We start from the raw sequence: 15748 nt of genomic DNA, 5'->3' as shown, positions 1-15748 counted from the left end.
AGCCATTAACAGTAAATAGCATTTTGAATTCAATACAGGCAGTCCCCGGGTTACATAGATCCGACTTACATCGGATCCCTACTTACAAACGGGGTGAGGCAACCCCGCACTAGCTGCTTCCCCCCAGCAGACCAGGGAGATGCAAAGCTAGCGCCACTACCCTCCCCCCCGCCAGCAGACCAGGGAGACGCGGAGCGGCTTTTCTCAGCAGACACCTCAGCTTGAGAATAAAGGACTGAGGGAAGTGAGGTGTGGGAGAATAAAACAGCTCTGGAGAAATGTTTGGCTAGAGTTTCCCCTACAATATGTACCAGTTCCGACTTACATACAAATTCAACTTAAGAACAAACCTACAGTCCCTATCTTGTACGTAACACAGGGACTGCCTGTACTTTAAACTAATTTCACAAAAAATGCTTTGCAAGTTTACTAAATTGACAGCATGGTAGAGTTTTAAGCAAGTACCTTTGGCACTGGAAACACATAGGCTACGTCTAGACTGGCATGATTTTTCCACAAATGCTTTTAACGGAAAAGTTTTCCGTTAAAAGCATTTGCGGAAAAGAGCGTCTAGATTGGCACGGACGCTTTTCCGCAAAAGCACTTTTTGCGGAAAAGCGTCCGTGCCTATCTAGACGCTCTTTTCCGCAAAAAAAGCCCCGATTGCCGTTTTCGCGATCGGGGCTTTTTTGCGCAAAACAAATCTGAGCTGTCTACACTGGCCCTTTTGCGCACAAGCTTTGCACAAAAGGACTTTTGCCCGAACGGGAGCAGCACGGTAGTTCCACAAGAAGCACTGATTTCAGCCAGTAGGAAGTCAGTGTTCTTGCGGAAATTCAAGCGGCCGGTGTAGACAGCTGGCAAGTTTTTCCACAAAAGCAGTTGCTTTTGCGGAAAAACTTGCCAGTCTAGACACAGCCATAGGGTACATCTAGACTTTTTCGAAAGAAAGTGTCTAGACTACAGGCAGTACTTTCAAAAAAGCGAACCGCTTTTTCGAAAGAGAGAACCCAGGCAGTCTGGATGCTCTCTTTTGAAAAAGCCCTGTTTGCATGCTCTCTTTTGAAAAAGCCCTGTTTGCAATCAAGAATGCATTTTTTTTGCAAGGGCACTTTTGAAAAAAGGCGTTCTTCCTCATAAAATGAAGTTTACCGTGGTTGAAAAAACCACTGCGTTCTTTCGATTTAATTTCGAAAGAACGCGGCGGCAGTCTAGACGCAGGGGACGTTTTTTCGAAAAAAGGCCACTTTAAAAAAAAAAAAAAAAAACCCTGTACTCTAGACACATCCACGCTGTGTGGATTTAAACACACTAAATTTCATGGCTTACCTTTGCAACTTCCTGAGCCATCTTCACTAGCGTGAAAAATTCATTTCGTATTCCGGGGAGAATGATCTTCTCAAAGACACATTCTTGAGCTTGAGCAAGCATCATTTTGACCAGAACACTCAGCATGGCTGGGCTCATGTCATAACTTGGTGTGTGAGTAAATGTTTCCTTTAGGTAGTTTAAAATACCTGAATTTGTAAAAAGTTTTTCTAATTATTACAACAGAAAAGGACTTTTATGGGTGATCACAATTCACTTCATTGAGAATTCACAAATTATCTAGTACAACTGAAAAGCAGCAAATAAGACAACTGTGAAGTCTGAAAATATATTTTCTTGAAAGTACTCAGCCAAATTAAATTATCCAAAATGGTGTGAAAAGTTAAAATGACTCTGTCATCTGTGTTAATGTTCTGTATTACCATTTAAGAAAGCTATGCTCGCTCAGTTCCCAGTCCTAGGTTATCATTCACAGGATCTACAGAAGCTGTCCTATAGCAGAACAAGGGAAGCAATGCCTTAAGATTCACTTATAAGAACTCTTCTGACTAATTTTAGGAGTGGTACTTTCCTGGGAACATAATGACAATTCCACAGGGACCTAAGGGTGGTGTATTGCACAGGAATACAAAAGAGAAAAGAATAATTAGGGCTCTGAAAAGGTAGTGAAGGACCCCCCTATTATGGATGTAAGTGACTAGTCGACTAGTGACTCGACTAGTCGCTTCCCCCTCCCTTTGCTGTCTCTATCAGAGAGAGGCAGCAAAGGGGGGGAGCATTAGCTGGTGCTAGGGGAAGCCAGCTTAAAAGGTGGTTTCTCACCAGCACCATCTCCGTGGTGGGTGGAGGGGGCAGATTCCTGGCTTGCGCCTGATCCCCACCACTGCGCTATAGCCTTATAAATGTATTAAGAGCTTGGTGGGCTCTTAATACGTTCAAAAAGCAGAGCCTGCTGTGGGGTTAGCTCCCAGGGCCAGAAGCTAACCCTGCTGCAGCTCTGCAATTTCCCCCCTTAACAAATGGACTACTCGATGGAAATTCCATGAATTAGTTGATTAGCTAATTAAATGCCATTTAACATCCCTACCTCCCTAGTAAAACAAAAAACAAAACAAAACCAACTAATCTTGGAAACACTCCAAAAGTAGATTCAGTGCACTGAATGCTCAAGTTTAGTGCTGTTCCTGCCCAATATGTAAACTGGAACAGTATATTCAGCTGAGCAAAATTAGATTCTGCTTCAGTCATCCACTTCCACTAATCTATCATTTAGAAAATTAAAACAAACATTAACTGTAGCGTAAATATTAAGTAATGTTTGCAGGGATTAAAATGTAACATATCCCATTCATCTCATCCAACTGGTTTATCAAGTTCTGCTAGAGTTTCTTTCTCAAAGTTACTGAACAACTAGCATAGCAGTACCCCAGGCTACGGAAGTTCTCCCTGTATTTTCAATTCCATCTTTCTATACTCTTTTTTTTTAAGCATATGTTAGATTTTACACTTTTGTAGACAGGAGCTGCTGTTACTACTCAAATTTTAATCACAGTCTGTCAAATCAGTGAGACCTTATGCCTCCCAAAAATTTCTCAAGCCCACCTCAGCTTCTGATTCCTTCAAAAACAAATGGAATCAGCTCTGAAAGTCCAGAAAAAACATTCTCGTTTTTTGGTGTGTCAGTTTTTCTCTTTGTGTGGATAAATAAGTCAGGCATTTTGACTATCAATGTGGAGGGCTCTGTTATGTATGGAATTAGTGCAGCAATTTCAGTCCATGTGTGCAGAACAGCTACTACGTGTACTATATCATGTCACTCTTAACACAGCGGCCATGTTATGGAGCTATGCACAAGTACAATGAAGTGACTACACAGTGCTTTAGTTGTCATTGTGGGGCCCTGCAAAAGGCATTTTGGAGGTAGGTGATATGCTGCATTTTACAAATTAGTACAGCTATAAAAAAACACTGATAGAGATAGTCTATATAGGAATATATTTACTTTTAAAGGGAACATTTCTCTTTATTTAAAAAATGCTGAAAACCCTTCTAAAAAGGGGAACAAGACTGTAGTGTGGCAAAACAAAAATCTATTTAAAATCAACAAAGTATTTTTAAAATATCTATAGAGTTCTTTGAATATAAGAACTAGGGCTATTCAAGTAACACACTATATATTCTCTGATTGACAGCTATTATAGCCTTTCATAAAAATGGAAGTCAGCAACTGATGATTGTCATCATCTTACAACACATTTTCATTTCACAAATATTAAAACTGCTTCTAAACACCTGCAAATTCTAGGAATAATACAATATTTTATACTTGTGTGATGACTTTTATCCAGGAAATGGAGGGATTTTGTTACAAAACCTACTTTAATGAAAAACGGAGCTGTTATAACATGTTAGCTGAAACGGTGTAGCTTCCATTAACTACCACAGATGCAGAAGAGTAGAAACTCACTTCATATTCCAAATAAATGGCAAATTTACCATTGAACTTAATTGGACAATAAGTCTCATTTGAGATCAAAATAGGATTTTTTAATATTTCTAAAATGTAAATGTGATAGGCCTGATTCTCTTCCACCACCCATATTTTACACAAGTCAATGCAGTAACAATGGTGTAATGAAGAAAAAGCCAAGGAGAGGTAAATCTTTAGCTAATTAATCATTAACTGCAACCTTCACTCTGTATTTACCAAACATGTTCAGACAGCAGCTCCACGTTTTTGAAATGTTAAACTAAGGGTAATAGGAAAGTTTAATCAAAGCCTAGTTCAGCTCCTTGTTAGAACCTTTGGGGTTCAGTCCATCTCCTTTTTGTCTGGACTGTGTTAATAAAACCAAAAGTCATTATTGAGATCGAGAGAGAGAGAGTGTGTGTGTATTATTTATATACATAATTATATATCAAATGGCTCTTATATAAGACAGATTGAGATCTTCCCAGAAATAACCTCTTACATATGTACATACGTTGAACCACAGCTCCTTCTCTCTTTACATACCTGCAGCTCTCTGAAAAGCATCAACAGCATTTTCAAGTCCAAGCCTGGTCTCCCGATTACATCTTGTACCAATCTGGGTGTATAGGGCTCCAATGTTAAATAAAATACTGGCTTTTTCTAGAAAAAAATTCTTCTGACAGACAGGGACGCCTGTGAAGCAATCATACCTAAAAGGGGGGAAAAGGCAAAATGAAATAAGCAAAAGACAAGCAAACATGGAGATACCAGTGTTTTCATTGTATTCAGATCTATAATGCCTTTTCTGCTTCTGCAGAAACTTAGGGTAATTCATAATGATATGCAGGGCTTGACAAACCACTGTTTCTGATTTCAGCTAGTCGCTCTGTGCGCCCATTCACCAGCGTTGCGTGCATGTGCAGTGCCAGTCTGGCGCATTCACGGTGCAGGGCTGGCGAGTAGCTCTCATTGCAGTTTGTCGAGCCTTGATGAAATGCGTGTAATGCAAATATATCCTTGAGTTCCAGGAGCCAGTGAGTGGTTTTACTGAGCTTTCTTAAAAACAATGTGTCCCTTCTTGCAATGCTTGACTGGAACTGAAATAGCCTTCCTTGTCTAAATGGTAGGGAGTCTCCTTTTCTCTCCAAAAACACAAAATTTAAATTCACTGAGTCAAATTCTTCTCCTGCTAATAATGGTGCAGTGTATCATAGCACATGCCATTTTAAGTCAGTGCAGAAGTCTTTCTACAGTCCTCTGATATTTTAGACTGAATTAAAGTAACACCTTGGGTGTTGTGACTGACAATTACGATATCCTTTCAGAAAACTGAAAGTCAGCAATTGACGACTATCATCATCTTGCAACACGTTCTCATTTCACACTTAAAACTGCTTCTAAACACCTGCAAATACTAGCAGTAATACAATACTTTATACTTATATGATGACTGTAATGGTGGGTTGTTGTTTTTTTTTTACAAAACCTACTCTAATGAAAATCAAAGCTGTTATACAGAGTCATTTGTAATTACTTTTGGCTTTAACAACACAGTCCAGACAAAAAAATGAGATAGACTGAACCCCAAATGTTCTAACAAGGATCTGTACTAGGCTTTGATTATACCCATAATTAAACATTTTAAAATAGTAGTGTTTCCTATTTGTCTACAGCAGGGGTGGGCAATAATTTTTAATAGGGGGCCACTCTAAGATATTGGAAAGTGATCAAGGACTGCATTTCTACCAAAGGGCTTTGAGGTCTGGGACAGAGGTTGGGTACAGAAGGGAGCTTGGGGTAGGAGACTAAGAGGAAGAGTTTGGGTGAAGGAGGAGGTTGTGATCTGAGGCAGAGGCTTGGGGTGCAGAGTCCAGGAGGGAGTCTAGGTGTTGGAGAGGATTGTGGCCTGACAGAAGGGTTCTAGGAGGGGGGGTTCAGAGTCTGGGAGGGAGTTGTGACTTGGGCAAAGGGGGTGCAAAGGGTTTGGGTGATGACTTAGGGCAGGGGAATGGGGTGCATGGTCAGGGAGGGGATATGGGTGCCAGAAAGGATTCTGGCCTGGGGGAAGAGTGTAGGAGGGGGTGCAGGGTCTGGGAGGAAGTTGTGACCTGGGGAAAATGGATACAGAGAGTTTGGGTGGTGGTGTGAGGCAGGTAGTTGGAGCGGTAGAGAAGGGGTGGTGTGCCAGAGGCAGGTTCTGGCTCGAAGGTGCTTATTAGACAGATCCCAACCAGCAGCCCTTAAGGAACCTGAAAGCTGCAATCGCAAGCTGCTCCAGGCAGGAGGGAGGGAGAAAGGAGGTTTCATTGGCTGCCCCTGCCGCCAACAAAATATCTCAACTCCTAATGGCCAGAAACTGGCCAATGGGAGCTGCGAAATTTAGCTGAGGGGTGGGACAGAGCATAGAGCCTGCCTCCTGTCCCAGAATAGAGCAGCCACATTTAAATCTGCTGCAGCTGTGCTTCGCGTAAGAGTCCCAGTGAGACAGCCACGGGCTAGATCTGGCCTGCTTGCCCCCCCCCCCCCCCCCCCGATCTACAGGACAGACAGTTGTAACTACTATTAGCCTGTAAATAATGTACAGTAAACTTCCGATAATCCGGCACCTTTAGGACCCAGGGGGTGCCTGATTATCAGATATGCCGGACTATCGGAAGGGGGGGCTATGAGGGATCTGGGGTGGGGTGGATGCCACCCCAGACCCCTCATAGCCCCCCCTTCCGATAGTCCGGCTCTGCCCCAGGTGTCCCCATTCAGCCGCTGCTGGTCAGTTTCAGCAGCGGCTGAATGGGGGATGCCTGCAGTAGAGCAGCTGGGGTGCTGCTGGGTTAGTCCCGTAGCGCCGCTCCTCGGCGCTGCGGGACCAACCCAGCAGCACCCCAGCTGATCAGCGGCTGACTCAAGGAACCCCGGGGCAGAGTAGCTCTGCCCCAGGCTTCCTGGAATCAGCTGCTGGTCAGTTTCAGCAGCAGCTGAATCGGGACACCTGGGGCAGAACAGCTGGAGTGCTGCCGAGTTGGTCCCGTAGCTCCCCTCGGCACTGCAGGACCAACCCGGCAGCACTCCAGCTGCTCTGCCCCAGGCGTCCCCAAGAGCAGCTGGGGTGCTGCCTGGTTGGTCCTGCAGCTCCGAGGGGCAGCGCTACGGGACCAACCTGGCAGCACCCCAGCTGCTCTGCCCCCAGCTTCCCCGATTCAGCTGCTGGTCAGTTTCAGCAGCGACTGAATCAGGGAAGCTGGGCGCAGAGCAGTTCCAGTTGTCCAGCTGCCCGGAGCACTTCCGGGTTCCCAATGGTGCCAGATCATCAGGAGTGCCGGAGCATTGGATACCTGACCAATGGAGTTTTACTGTAGTTCCAATAACACAGGACTAGACAGCATTCCATACTACAGCTGAGCAGTATTTGATATGTAAATTGCACCACCCAAAAAATATCAGCAGCAAATCACAATATTAATCCATTCTCACTATAATGTCTAGCAAGTATTAAGGATGTAGTCACGGTTCTGCTAATTCCCCACCTACTCCTATGTGCTCATACACACCAGGATGTAAAATCCAGGTACAATGTGCAAATGTTTTAATGGGAATACTTATGGCCCTTCACAGACCTTACTCTCAATGTAGAAAGTGCCTTATTTACTTTAGAATTTTCCCGTACAACCTAAAGAGAGTGCTTATAAGTATCAATATGAAAACACTGTACAAGAAAAATAAAAGTGTTGCAAACTAGATAGAATTAGTTCAAAGTTAACAGTGTTCTATAAAAATCTTACCAAGTAAATAAAATTCCCATTTGTCTGGTAGGTGGAAAAAATCTGTTCTCCAAAAAGCTAAGTTGAATGAAATAGCTCATTAACATCTCAATGCCAGATTCATCTCTGCTGGGAGTACGGCAGGCCTTAAAATTCAGATAAATAAAAATGTATGTTCACACAATGCATTATGTTTAGTTACAGCATGACTAATGTAACACAGTGAAGACAGTTCTGCTCAACTAAAACCAAAAGAAGTTTAGAATATAGGAGATAGAAGCAAAGGAGCATCACTGCCCTTGTTCATCAACTTTGAACAATAGATTTCTGCACGTGGAGAGAAGAAAGCATATGGGAGGTAGTGTGTGGCAGGCAATCTCACACACGTTGAAATTAGGGCTGTCAATTGACCTGTGTTAACGCCTGCAATTAACACAGGACAGGATTAACGCGTTAAAAAAATTAATGCATTAATCGCAGGCGTTAATGCTGCACTGCATCTTTGAAGTGCCCCTCCAGCACTTCAAAGGGGCAGCACAAGCGGAGCTGAGGATTAGTTGGATTCCCCAGCTGAACCCTGGCTCCGCGTTGCAAAGCCCTCCACGTTGCAAAGCTCCGGCGCCTTAAAGGGGCAGTGCTGCATGGAGCCCGGGGTCAGCTGGGGATTCCAGCTGATGCCGGGCTCTATGCAGCACTGTCCTGTTGAAATGCCGCCACAGCATTTCAAAGGGGAGTTGCATGCGATTAATCATACAGCCCTTGAAATACAATATTGAACAGCAGGTATTGTGTGAACTAGAGAAGAACATTTAAGTAAACATCATCTAATAATTAGAAATTGCTAGCATTGTACTACAGACCCCTACTATTTACTCCACTCCTGCTTTCGTGCCTTACATCAAACCTTTTAGTTCTTTCTCCCATTACAATTTAAACAAGAATATATTAAAAACAAATAACGATACTTTGGAATGTACAAGTTGTGTCAAACTGCTCAGTTACTTTGCTTTCCTGTTATGTCATTCTCTCATCTAACCCCAACTTCTTCACCCATTTGAATCTATATCATAGACTCATAGGATTAGAAGGGTCTGGAAGGTCATCCAGTTTAACCCCTTGCCAAGATGCAAGATTATATGTGAGTAGTCCTTTTCTTTGGCCACTTCACTGCACTGGGAGCTTATACAAAGGTGCCTGTTCACTATGACCCCTAAATGCTTTTCAAATCACTGTTCTCCATACTTCAGTCCTTCCCCTCCTTACATTCCTTATTCCTAGGTATACAACTCTGCATATTGCTGAACTGAAATTATTTTTGCTTGAATGGGCCCCAGCTACCCAGTGATACAAATTATCCTGTATGACTATCCTGTCCTCATTTACCACTCTGTCATATGCAAATGTTATCAGCGAGACTTCCAAATTATTGATGGAAATTTTATATATCTTTAGAAAGGAAATCAATGGAAGTAAGGTAACCCAGAGTAAAGTATTAGTAAGAGTGCCACAATCTGACCATATATGAATATAAGTAATAAAAATATGCAAGATTAAAACTGGATATGAGTGCATAGTTAGAAAGAGAATTAACATGCACAGTTAAACCTACTTCTCTCAAATCCATAAGATCAGCTATTTCATCTTCATAGTCAGAACTGTCTTCACTGTAATGTTCCAGGATAAAGTCCTAAACAAAATAAAATGTGAAATACCCTTATTTTTTCAAGCCAGAGTCTTTGATTTCTCTGCAAATATGAACAGTGTCCTGAATATTTAAAAATCTCATTATTTGCAAAGTTTTTACTCGTTAGTAATAAATGGTGTTGTATTTATACAATGTTAAATTTGCAAAAAGGTGGAAAAACTATGAGACAAGATTTCAAGGTAATATCTTCGTCTTGTATCAAAGATAAAACCCCCAGTCTTGTGTATTGTACTTTAAACAGCTATAATATTTTCTCCACTACTTTTTGAAACTGCAATTGATAGTATTTAAAATTACATCTGAACTAGGGATGTGAATGTTAACCAGTTAGCCTCACCCATAAGGCAGGTGAGGTTTACCAATTAAGGTTTACCCGTGGGGGCTGGAGCAACTCCCCACCTGCAGTGGGCTGCTCTAGCCATACGGGGTGCCCACTGAAGACAGGCACTGCTTTGGTCATCCCGAAGGTAGAGTATGCTCAGGCATCCAGGGGTGGGGTCCATGGCAGACCCTCTCGTCCCCACAGGCAGGGTCTGCTCCAAAAGGCCAGAGGGCACTGCAGGCAGGGCCTGCTCTAGCAGCCGGGGCTGCCCCTTCCTGCAGTGGGGGCAGAGGGTGCACTCCAGCCCCCACCTACCCGCCTTTTAATTGGTTAACCAATTAAACAGAATTTTACATCCCTAATCTGAACTCTATTAAGTACACAACAAGGGAGTCAAATGATTGTGAAAACTAAATTCATTAATAGAAAAATAATGCACCAAATTCTGTTTTTGTTATATTGGTTAAACTCCACTGGCTGCGTCTACACTGGCATGATTTTTCGCAAATAGTTTTAACAGAAAAGTTTTTCCATTAAAAGTATTTGCACAAGAGAGCGTCTATACTGTCATGTGCCTTTGTGCAAAAGATTTGCTTTTGCACAAAAGCATCTGTGCCAGTGTAGACGCTCTCTTGTGCAAAAAAGCTCCAATGGCAATTTTAGCCATCGGGCTTTCTTGCGCAAGAAATTAATGTTGCTGTCTACACTGGCCCTCTTGCGCAAGAATACTTGCGCAAGAGGGCTTATCCCTGAGCAGGAGCGTCAGAGTATTTGCGCAAGAACCACTGATTTTGCACAAAATCTTGCCAATGTAGACACAGCCTACTGAGTTTAATGAAGCTATACTGGTATAAATGGCAGCAGAGTATGGCCAAATCAAGAATAATCTACAGATGAAGAAGTGAGGCCAAATTCTAAAGTGATGTCTAAGAGAGTCTAAGTTAGTAAAAGGGGGCCTGATTCTCTAGTTTTACTTCAGTGTAACTCCACCGACTCCAGAGGGTGAGTTAAAGTAGAATGTGGGTTTTTTCACTTTACACATTATTCTGGTTCCTTGTCATGGTTAAATGCATCAACTTAAGACTTCCACAGTATGAGACTGGGGATATACATAGTTAAGGGAGTTTTTGTATTTGGGAGTCTCAATTAGTGTAAGCGAGTTTAGCTTACATCACCTTTACAATTCATCCTTTTAATTTGAGCTGTAAAGTCCAAAAAGGATCCAAAGTAGTAGTGCAAAAGTTTACTTTCTAACTGAAAACAGCCCATTTCCTACTAACTTGTACAGAAGCTGCCAATTAAAACCCAAAGAAAATTCTCCTTGATTCCAAACGTACATTCACTTCTAAGACAAAACTCCCATTGAAGCCAGCAACAATTTTGCTTGATTCTAGAAAGAAAATAGATTAAGGTCCCATGTGAAAGTCTGAATCCATGTGGCTCTTGGCTTGGTAAAACTATTGCTGTTTACTTGCTCCTTGGAAAAGGATTCCTCACTGTTTTATTTCCCTGCCTCTGGCAAAGAAAGCCTTTTTCCATGGATTTCATCATCTAATTCAAATACAAATATGCTTTGCTTACCTGAATATCCATAACAGATACAGACTTTGTGTTCCCCAAAGATGATCTTTATAATGCTCACAGAAAATTATATCACATAATTAATAAAAAATATAAACGTAATAAACTCTTTTAATTGAAACCAAGTTACAGACAACATTTTCTATAGGATCCAAATTCTGCTCTCGGTTCTATCAGGTGCACTTTCACATGACTGCACTGGCAGCTACACCTATATAACTGGAAGCAAATTGAATCCACACTCTGATCCCTGGACCCAGTAAAATTATTTTTCACTATAAAGTCTCCTTAAAGCTGGCATACAGAGAAAACTGGGACTTCCCCTATCGTACACTGGTAGTCCCCTAGAGCACAGCTGTCATAGCTGCCTCTATGCACAGCCTCTTCCTGCCCCCATACATAGTATGCTCTGGTCATATCCCCTCCACAGCAGACAATCTTCTAAATCAGAATCAATTGAATACACTGGGACTACCATCTTCGGTGCAAAACCATCCCCCAGCTGCCCTGATGGTAGGGGGAGCAATACCCATATTATATAATTGGTCTTCATTTACACTGTAAACTCTAAACAGGAACCATGTTTTCTTTGTATTGTAGAGCACCAAGTACAAGCTTGGGTAGTGTACAACAATAAATGATCATCATCAACATCACTAGTTGGGCCAATATTCCCCCAGTCTTCCCCCCTTCCGTCCATGGCCCCAATCCCAACGCCTCTCCCCCCCCCTCCACCATCTTCCAGCATGGCCAAAGGAGCCCCAGCTGTCCACTACAGCCAGCCCAAGCCACCCCTGGCTGAGCCCCTGCCAGCTTTGGGAGTGAAAAGGTGCAAGGGCAGGGCCTCAGGCCAGAATGTGGATGGGACCATGGCCTGAGTTAGGGGAGGCTTAGTCTTCCATGACCCTCAATACTCACTGTCTATGACAGTTAGGGTTGCCAGATGGTTGAAACAAAAATACCACCCTACCCCCCCCCCCAAAAAAAACGGGAAAAAATTCTGTCGAAGGGAAAAAAAGGAGGGGGAGACCAAAGTTGTTGAGCAAACACACACACACACACACACACACACACACACACACACACTAAATAAATAAATAAATAAATAAATAAATAAATAAATAAAAGTTTGACACAAAAAATTAAAATAAAACAGCATTAAAAGCACGTCCCCTTTATGCAGGGATAGGAACAGGGGAGAAGTTGAGCACTAAGATCCTAAGCATTGCTTCCCCTATGTCTTTTGGTTGGCAGCCATGGGGAACCAGGTAAGCATGGGGGCTGGGGTCAGAGGAGGGCTGGGGGGGGGGGGGGGGGGGGGAGGGTGCTGAGTGTCTGTAGGGTTGCCAGGTGCCCGGCATTTTCGCCTCCTGGCTGGGGAAAAATTCAGAAAATACCAGACATTTTAGGTGTCCGGTATTCTCTGAATTTTTTTACCGGACAGGAGGCGAGAATACTGGACACCCAGCAACCCTAATGACAGTGAGCCTGATTTTCCTATCACACAAATGTAAATTGAATCAATCTATTGAATTCACTGGGAAAGTTTTTGTGACTGACATAACTGATCTCAAATGCTAAATAATTCTTTGTTGCCAAATTCTTGGTGGTTCTTTATCAGATCAGTGCAAATGAAACATAAAAATATGTTTACAATTTGCACTCCACAGAGCACACCTTCAAATAAAACAGCAAGCTTATATGTTAAATATTGATTCTAAAATTTTATCTTTAAAACTTACCTTAAGAGGGATTGCAAAGTCCACTTCTTTCGTCTCCTTCAGGCCAAGTGCTATCAGAGGAATGCTAAAAGTCTCTCTGAAGCAAAAAAAATAAAAAATAAACAAAAAGTTAACTCCTTATTTTCTATTGTTTTGTTGGTAAAATTACCTATCTTCTTCCATGTGATCATAGAGAGAAGCCGTGTCTCTTGATGACAATGTAAACACACACCTTTTTATTTGCACTAGGAGGCGTTAAATGTTTCAGAAGTGTGTAACATGCCCTTTAAACAGACTGTTCTTCCCACACGTCATTTTCCTTTTTTAAAAAAAAATAATTATGAAGCCCAAACATGAATGCTCCTATTCCAGAAATGACAGAAGAGAAATAAACAGCTTCAGCATGAGAGAGTTTATCAGGAGATTCCAGTAGTTTCTTTTGTGACCGGGAGAGCTCTTGAGTCCCCATGAGTTTATTCTGGAGTCCCTGTACAATGACTCCTGGCCACCAGGAGCCTCTGTGATGTAAATAAGGAATGAAGGAAGATTGTCTGGTATCTTCTTCCTTCCTCTATCTGCTGTTGCTCAGCCAGAACAAAGAGCTACTAGGAGAGGAAGAGGCAGAAGACAGCTGCATATGGCAGAGTGGTGAGGGATGGGGGGGGGGTGGGGGAGGAATATGCATAGGGATGGAAGCTCAAAGGGAAAGAGAATGAGGGCTGCCATTGTACCACGGAAGGAAGAGGGAACCAAGGAAACAGAAAGCAGGGATTTACAAATCGCTTGTCTCTATCAATTTGCATCAATCTTTACAAGCTGGATAAATCACATGTGCAGAAATCAGACACTGCAGTGAAACATACCCAAGTAAGGACTATGATAATTCCATATGCTTTAGTATTCCATCAGTAGTGACTACTGTATATATAAATTGTCTCCAGCACATGGGAAAGCAAGGCCTGAGCTCACTGGTTTTGATATAAGTGGAGTCTAATAGTAAAAGATAGGGATGTAAGCAACTAATCAACTGTCCGATAAGCAAAACCTTATCAGTTAATCAGCACACTAGTCGACTAGTCGCTTCCCCCCCCCCCACCTCTATCAGAAAGAGGCAGCAAGGAGGAAGGAAAGAAGAGAGGGTGCTGGGAGGAGCTGGCTTAAAAGCTGGTCCCCATAACTCCAGCTCCATGGGAGGGAGCAGGAGCACAGCAGTGGTGTTCCACCTTTGAAACGCACAAGAGTCCCCACTGGGGCTCTTGTACATTTCAAAGCGGAAGCGTCACATGGAGCTCTGAGTCTCCCACTGGCCCCAGGCTGCATGCGGCATTTCAGTCTTTGAAATGCACAAAAGCCCCTGTTGGGGCTTGTGACAGGGCACCTGCCCTGCCCTGGCCCTTTTAGACCAGGACTCAAGCCCCGAGCCAGGGCTAGGAACAGAGAGGCCAGCTGAGGCTGTTTGGGCTAGGGAGAGCCCAGCTGACAGCTATAAATGGAGAAGCACGGTCTGCTTAAGGGAAGTCAGTGGAGGGCTGACTGCAGAGGAAGCAGGAGCTCCTTGGAGGGAGACAAGCTGGGGATAGCTAGCAAAGGCTGGAAGAGAGCCAGCCAAGACTCCCCCTGGCTAGGGGCTGGAGACAAAGCCCCTGGCCTGTGGGCGGATCATGAGGCCGACTAGGTAAGCAGAGCCATTGAGACAAATGCCAATGATGAGCAACCCATACAGACTGTAACTTGCCCTGAGAGGGGCTAGATGAGGACAGTCAGGGGGCACTGAGGCACGGTGGGGGCTTGCACCCTGACAGGGCTCTTGTACATTTTGAAGGCAGAACACCAGGTAGCACTTCTGCTTTTGAAATGTAGCAACAGCCTGGTGGGCTCTTGGTACATTTAAAGGAGAAGTGCCCCTTATCAACTAATCAAATAGATGATGGAAATTCAATTCGTTGATTAATCTAATTTTAACATCCCTAGTTAAAATTTCCTTAGTAAAAACTTGAGAACCACTGCATCATGTATATTTAACTTTTAGAAAATGTGAGGGAGAAGGAGCGAAGTCAACCCTAAGAACCACCTCCATAGGCAAGGCCTGCTGAGGAAGAGAAGCATTAGGGCCTCAAGGAGAAGCTCAACTGCTGGGCAGCATCTGCACAGAGCTTATTAGCCACTGATGGAGTTTAGAACTCTTCTTCCTGGCAGTGAGGCACAAATACATACACTTGGGGGTTCAACATGTTTAATGTAACCAAAATTATAAAGAAAGAACTGTTATTTCAATGCGTTTACAGCCATAACCTTTGAAAAATAATTTCATACAAGTCAAGGCACTAAAAAACTACTTATTGGCTTAGTATGTTCTTTCATGATCCATCTTTATTAAACAGTCAAGCTTGTGTACAATTTCCATGGACACCAGCATTTAAGCCAACTCTATGATGAACGTCAAGAAATTCAATAGCTGCTTTTTAGCTACTGAAGTGCCAAGCCCACAGATTAAGTAGTAGGCTGCTTCTATTTTTAGCTACTGGGTGTGACACATGCTTTTGAAAGTTATCCTTTGCCCACACAGTAAGGATTGGCCACAGGCATGGCAGGTGCATTTTTATGACTCGGGAGTATTCTCATGTATATGCCCAGGTCAAACTCTCGTCCCATCTCCTAAACAACTATATAATGTAAAATAGGCAAAAAAAAAGAAATACGTTGTATTTGCATTTTCAGAATTTCTGTCATCACCTCAAACTTTCTGGGCCATATTTTGCCCCCAGTTTTTGCTGTGAGGGTTACATATGTATGAGTGGAGGGAAAATATAGCCCCCTGTTTAGAAGCAAATCTGCTTGACAGGTTTACCTTCTTATTCCATA

At 42.9% G+C, this 15748-nt stretch overlaps 1 protein-coding gene across 2 annotated transcripts in view; it reads right to left on the bottom strand.

Annotated features, from left to right (window-relative positions):
- The window catches only part of RHPN2 (rhophilin Rho GTPase binding protein 2), a 62242-nt gene that overhangs the window by 14200 nt on the left and 32294 nt on the right, over nt 1–15748 (bottom strand). For both annotated transcript variants that reach the window (XM_014569485.3, XM_006114928.4), the window contains exons 4-8: nt 12908–12983; nt 9167–9244; nt 7579–7703; nt 4346–4512; nt 1330–1517 (exon numbers count right to left, since the gene is read on the bottom strand). In XM_014569485.3, coding sequence (XP_014424971.1) covers nt 1330–1517; nt 4346–4512; nt 7579–7703; nt 9167–9244; nt 12908–12983 — 634 coding nt within the window. The remainder of the gene's footprint in view (nt 1–1329; nt 1518–4345; nt 4513–7578; nt 7704–9166; nt 9245–12907; nt 12984–15748) is intronic.

Source organism: Pelodiscus sinensis, chromosome 12, assembly GCF_049634645.1.
Source record: "Pelodiscus sinensis isolate JC-2024 chromosome 12, ASM4963464v1, whole genome shotgun sequence".
Taxonomy (NCBI): Eukaryota; Metazoa; Chordata; order Testudines; family Trionychidae; genus Pelodiscus; species Pelodiscus sinensis.
This window is presented reverse-complemented; position numbering and strand designations above follow the sequence as displayed.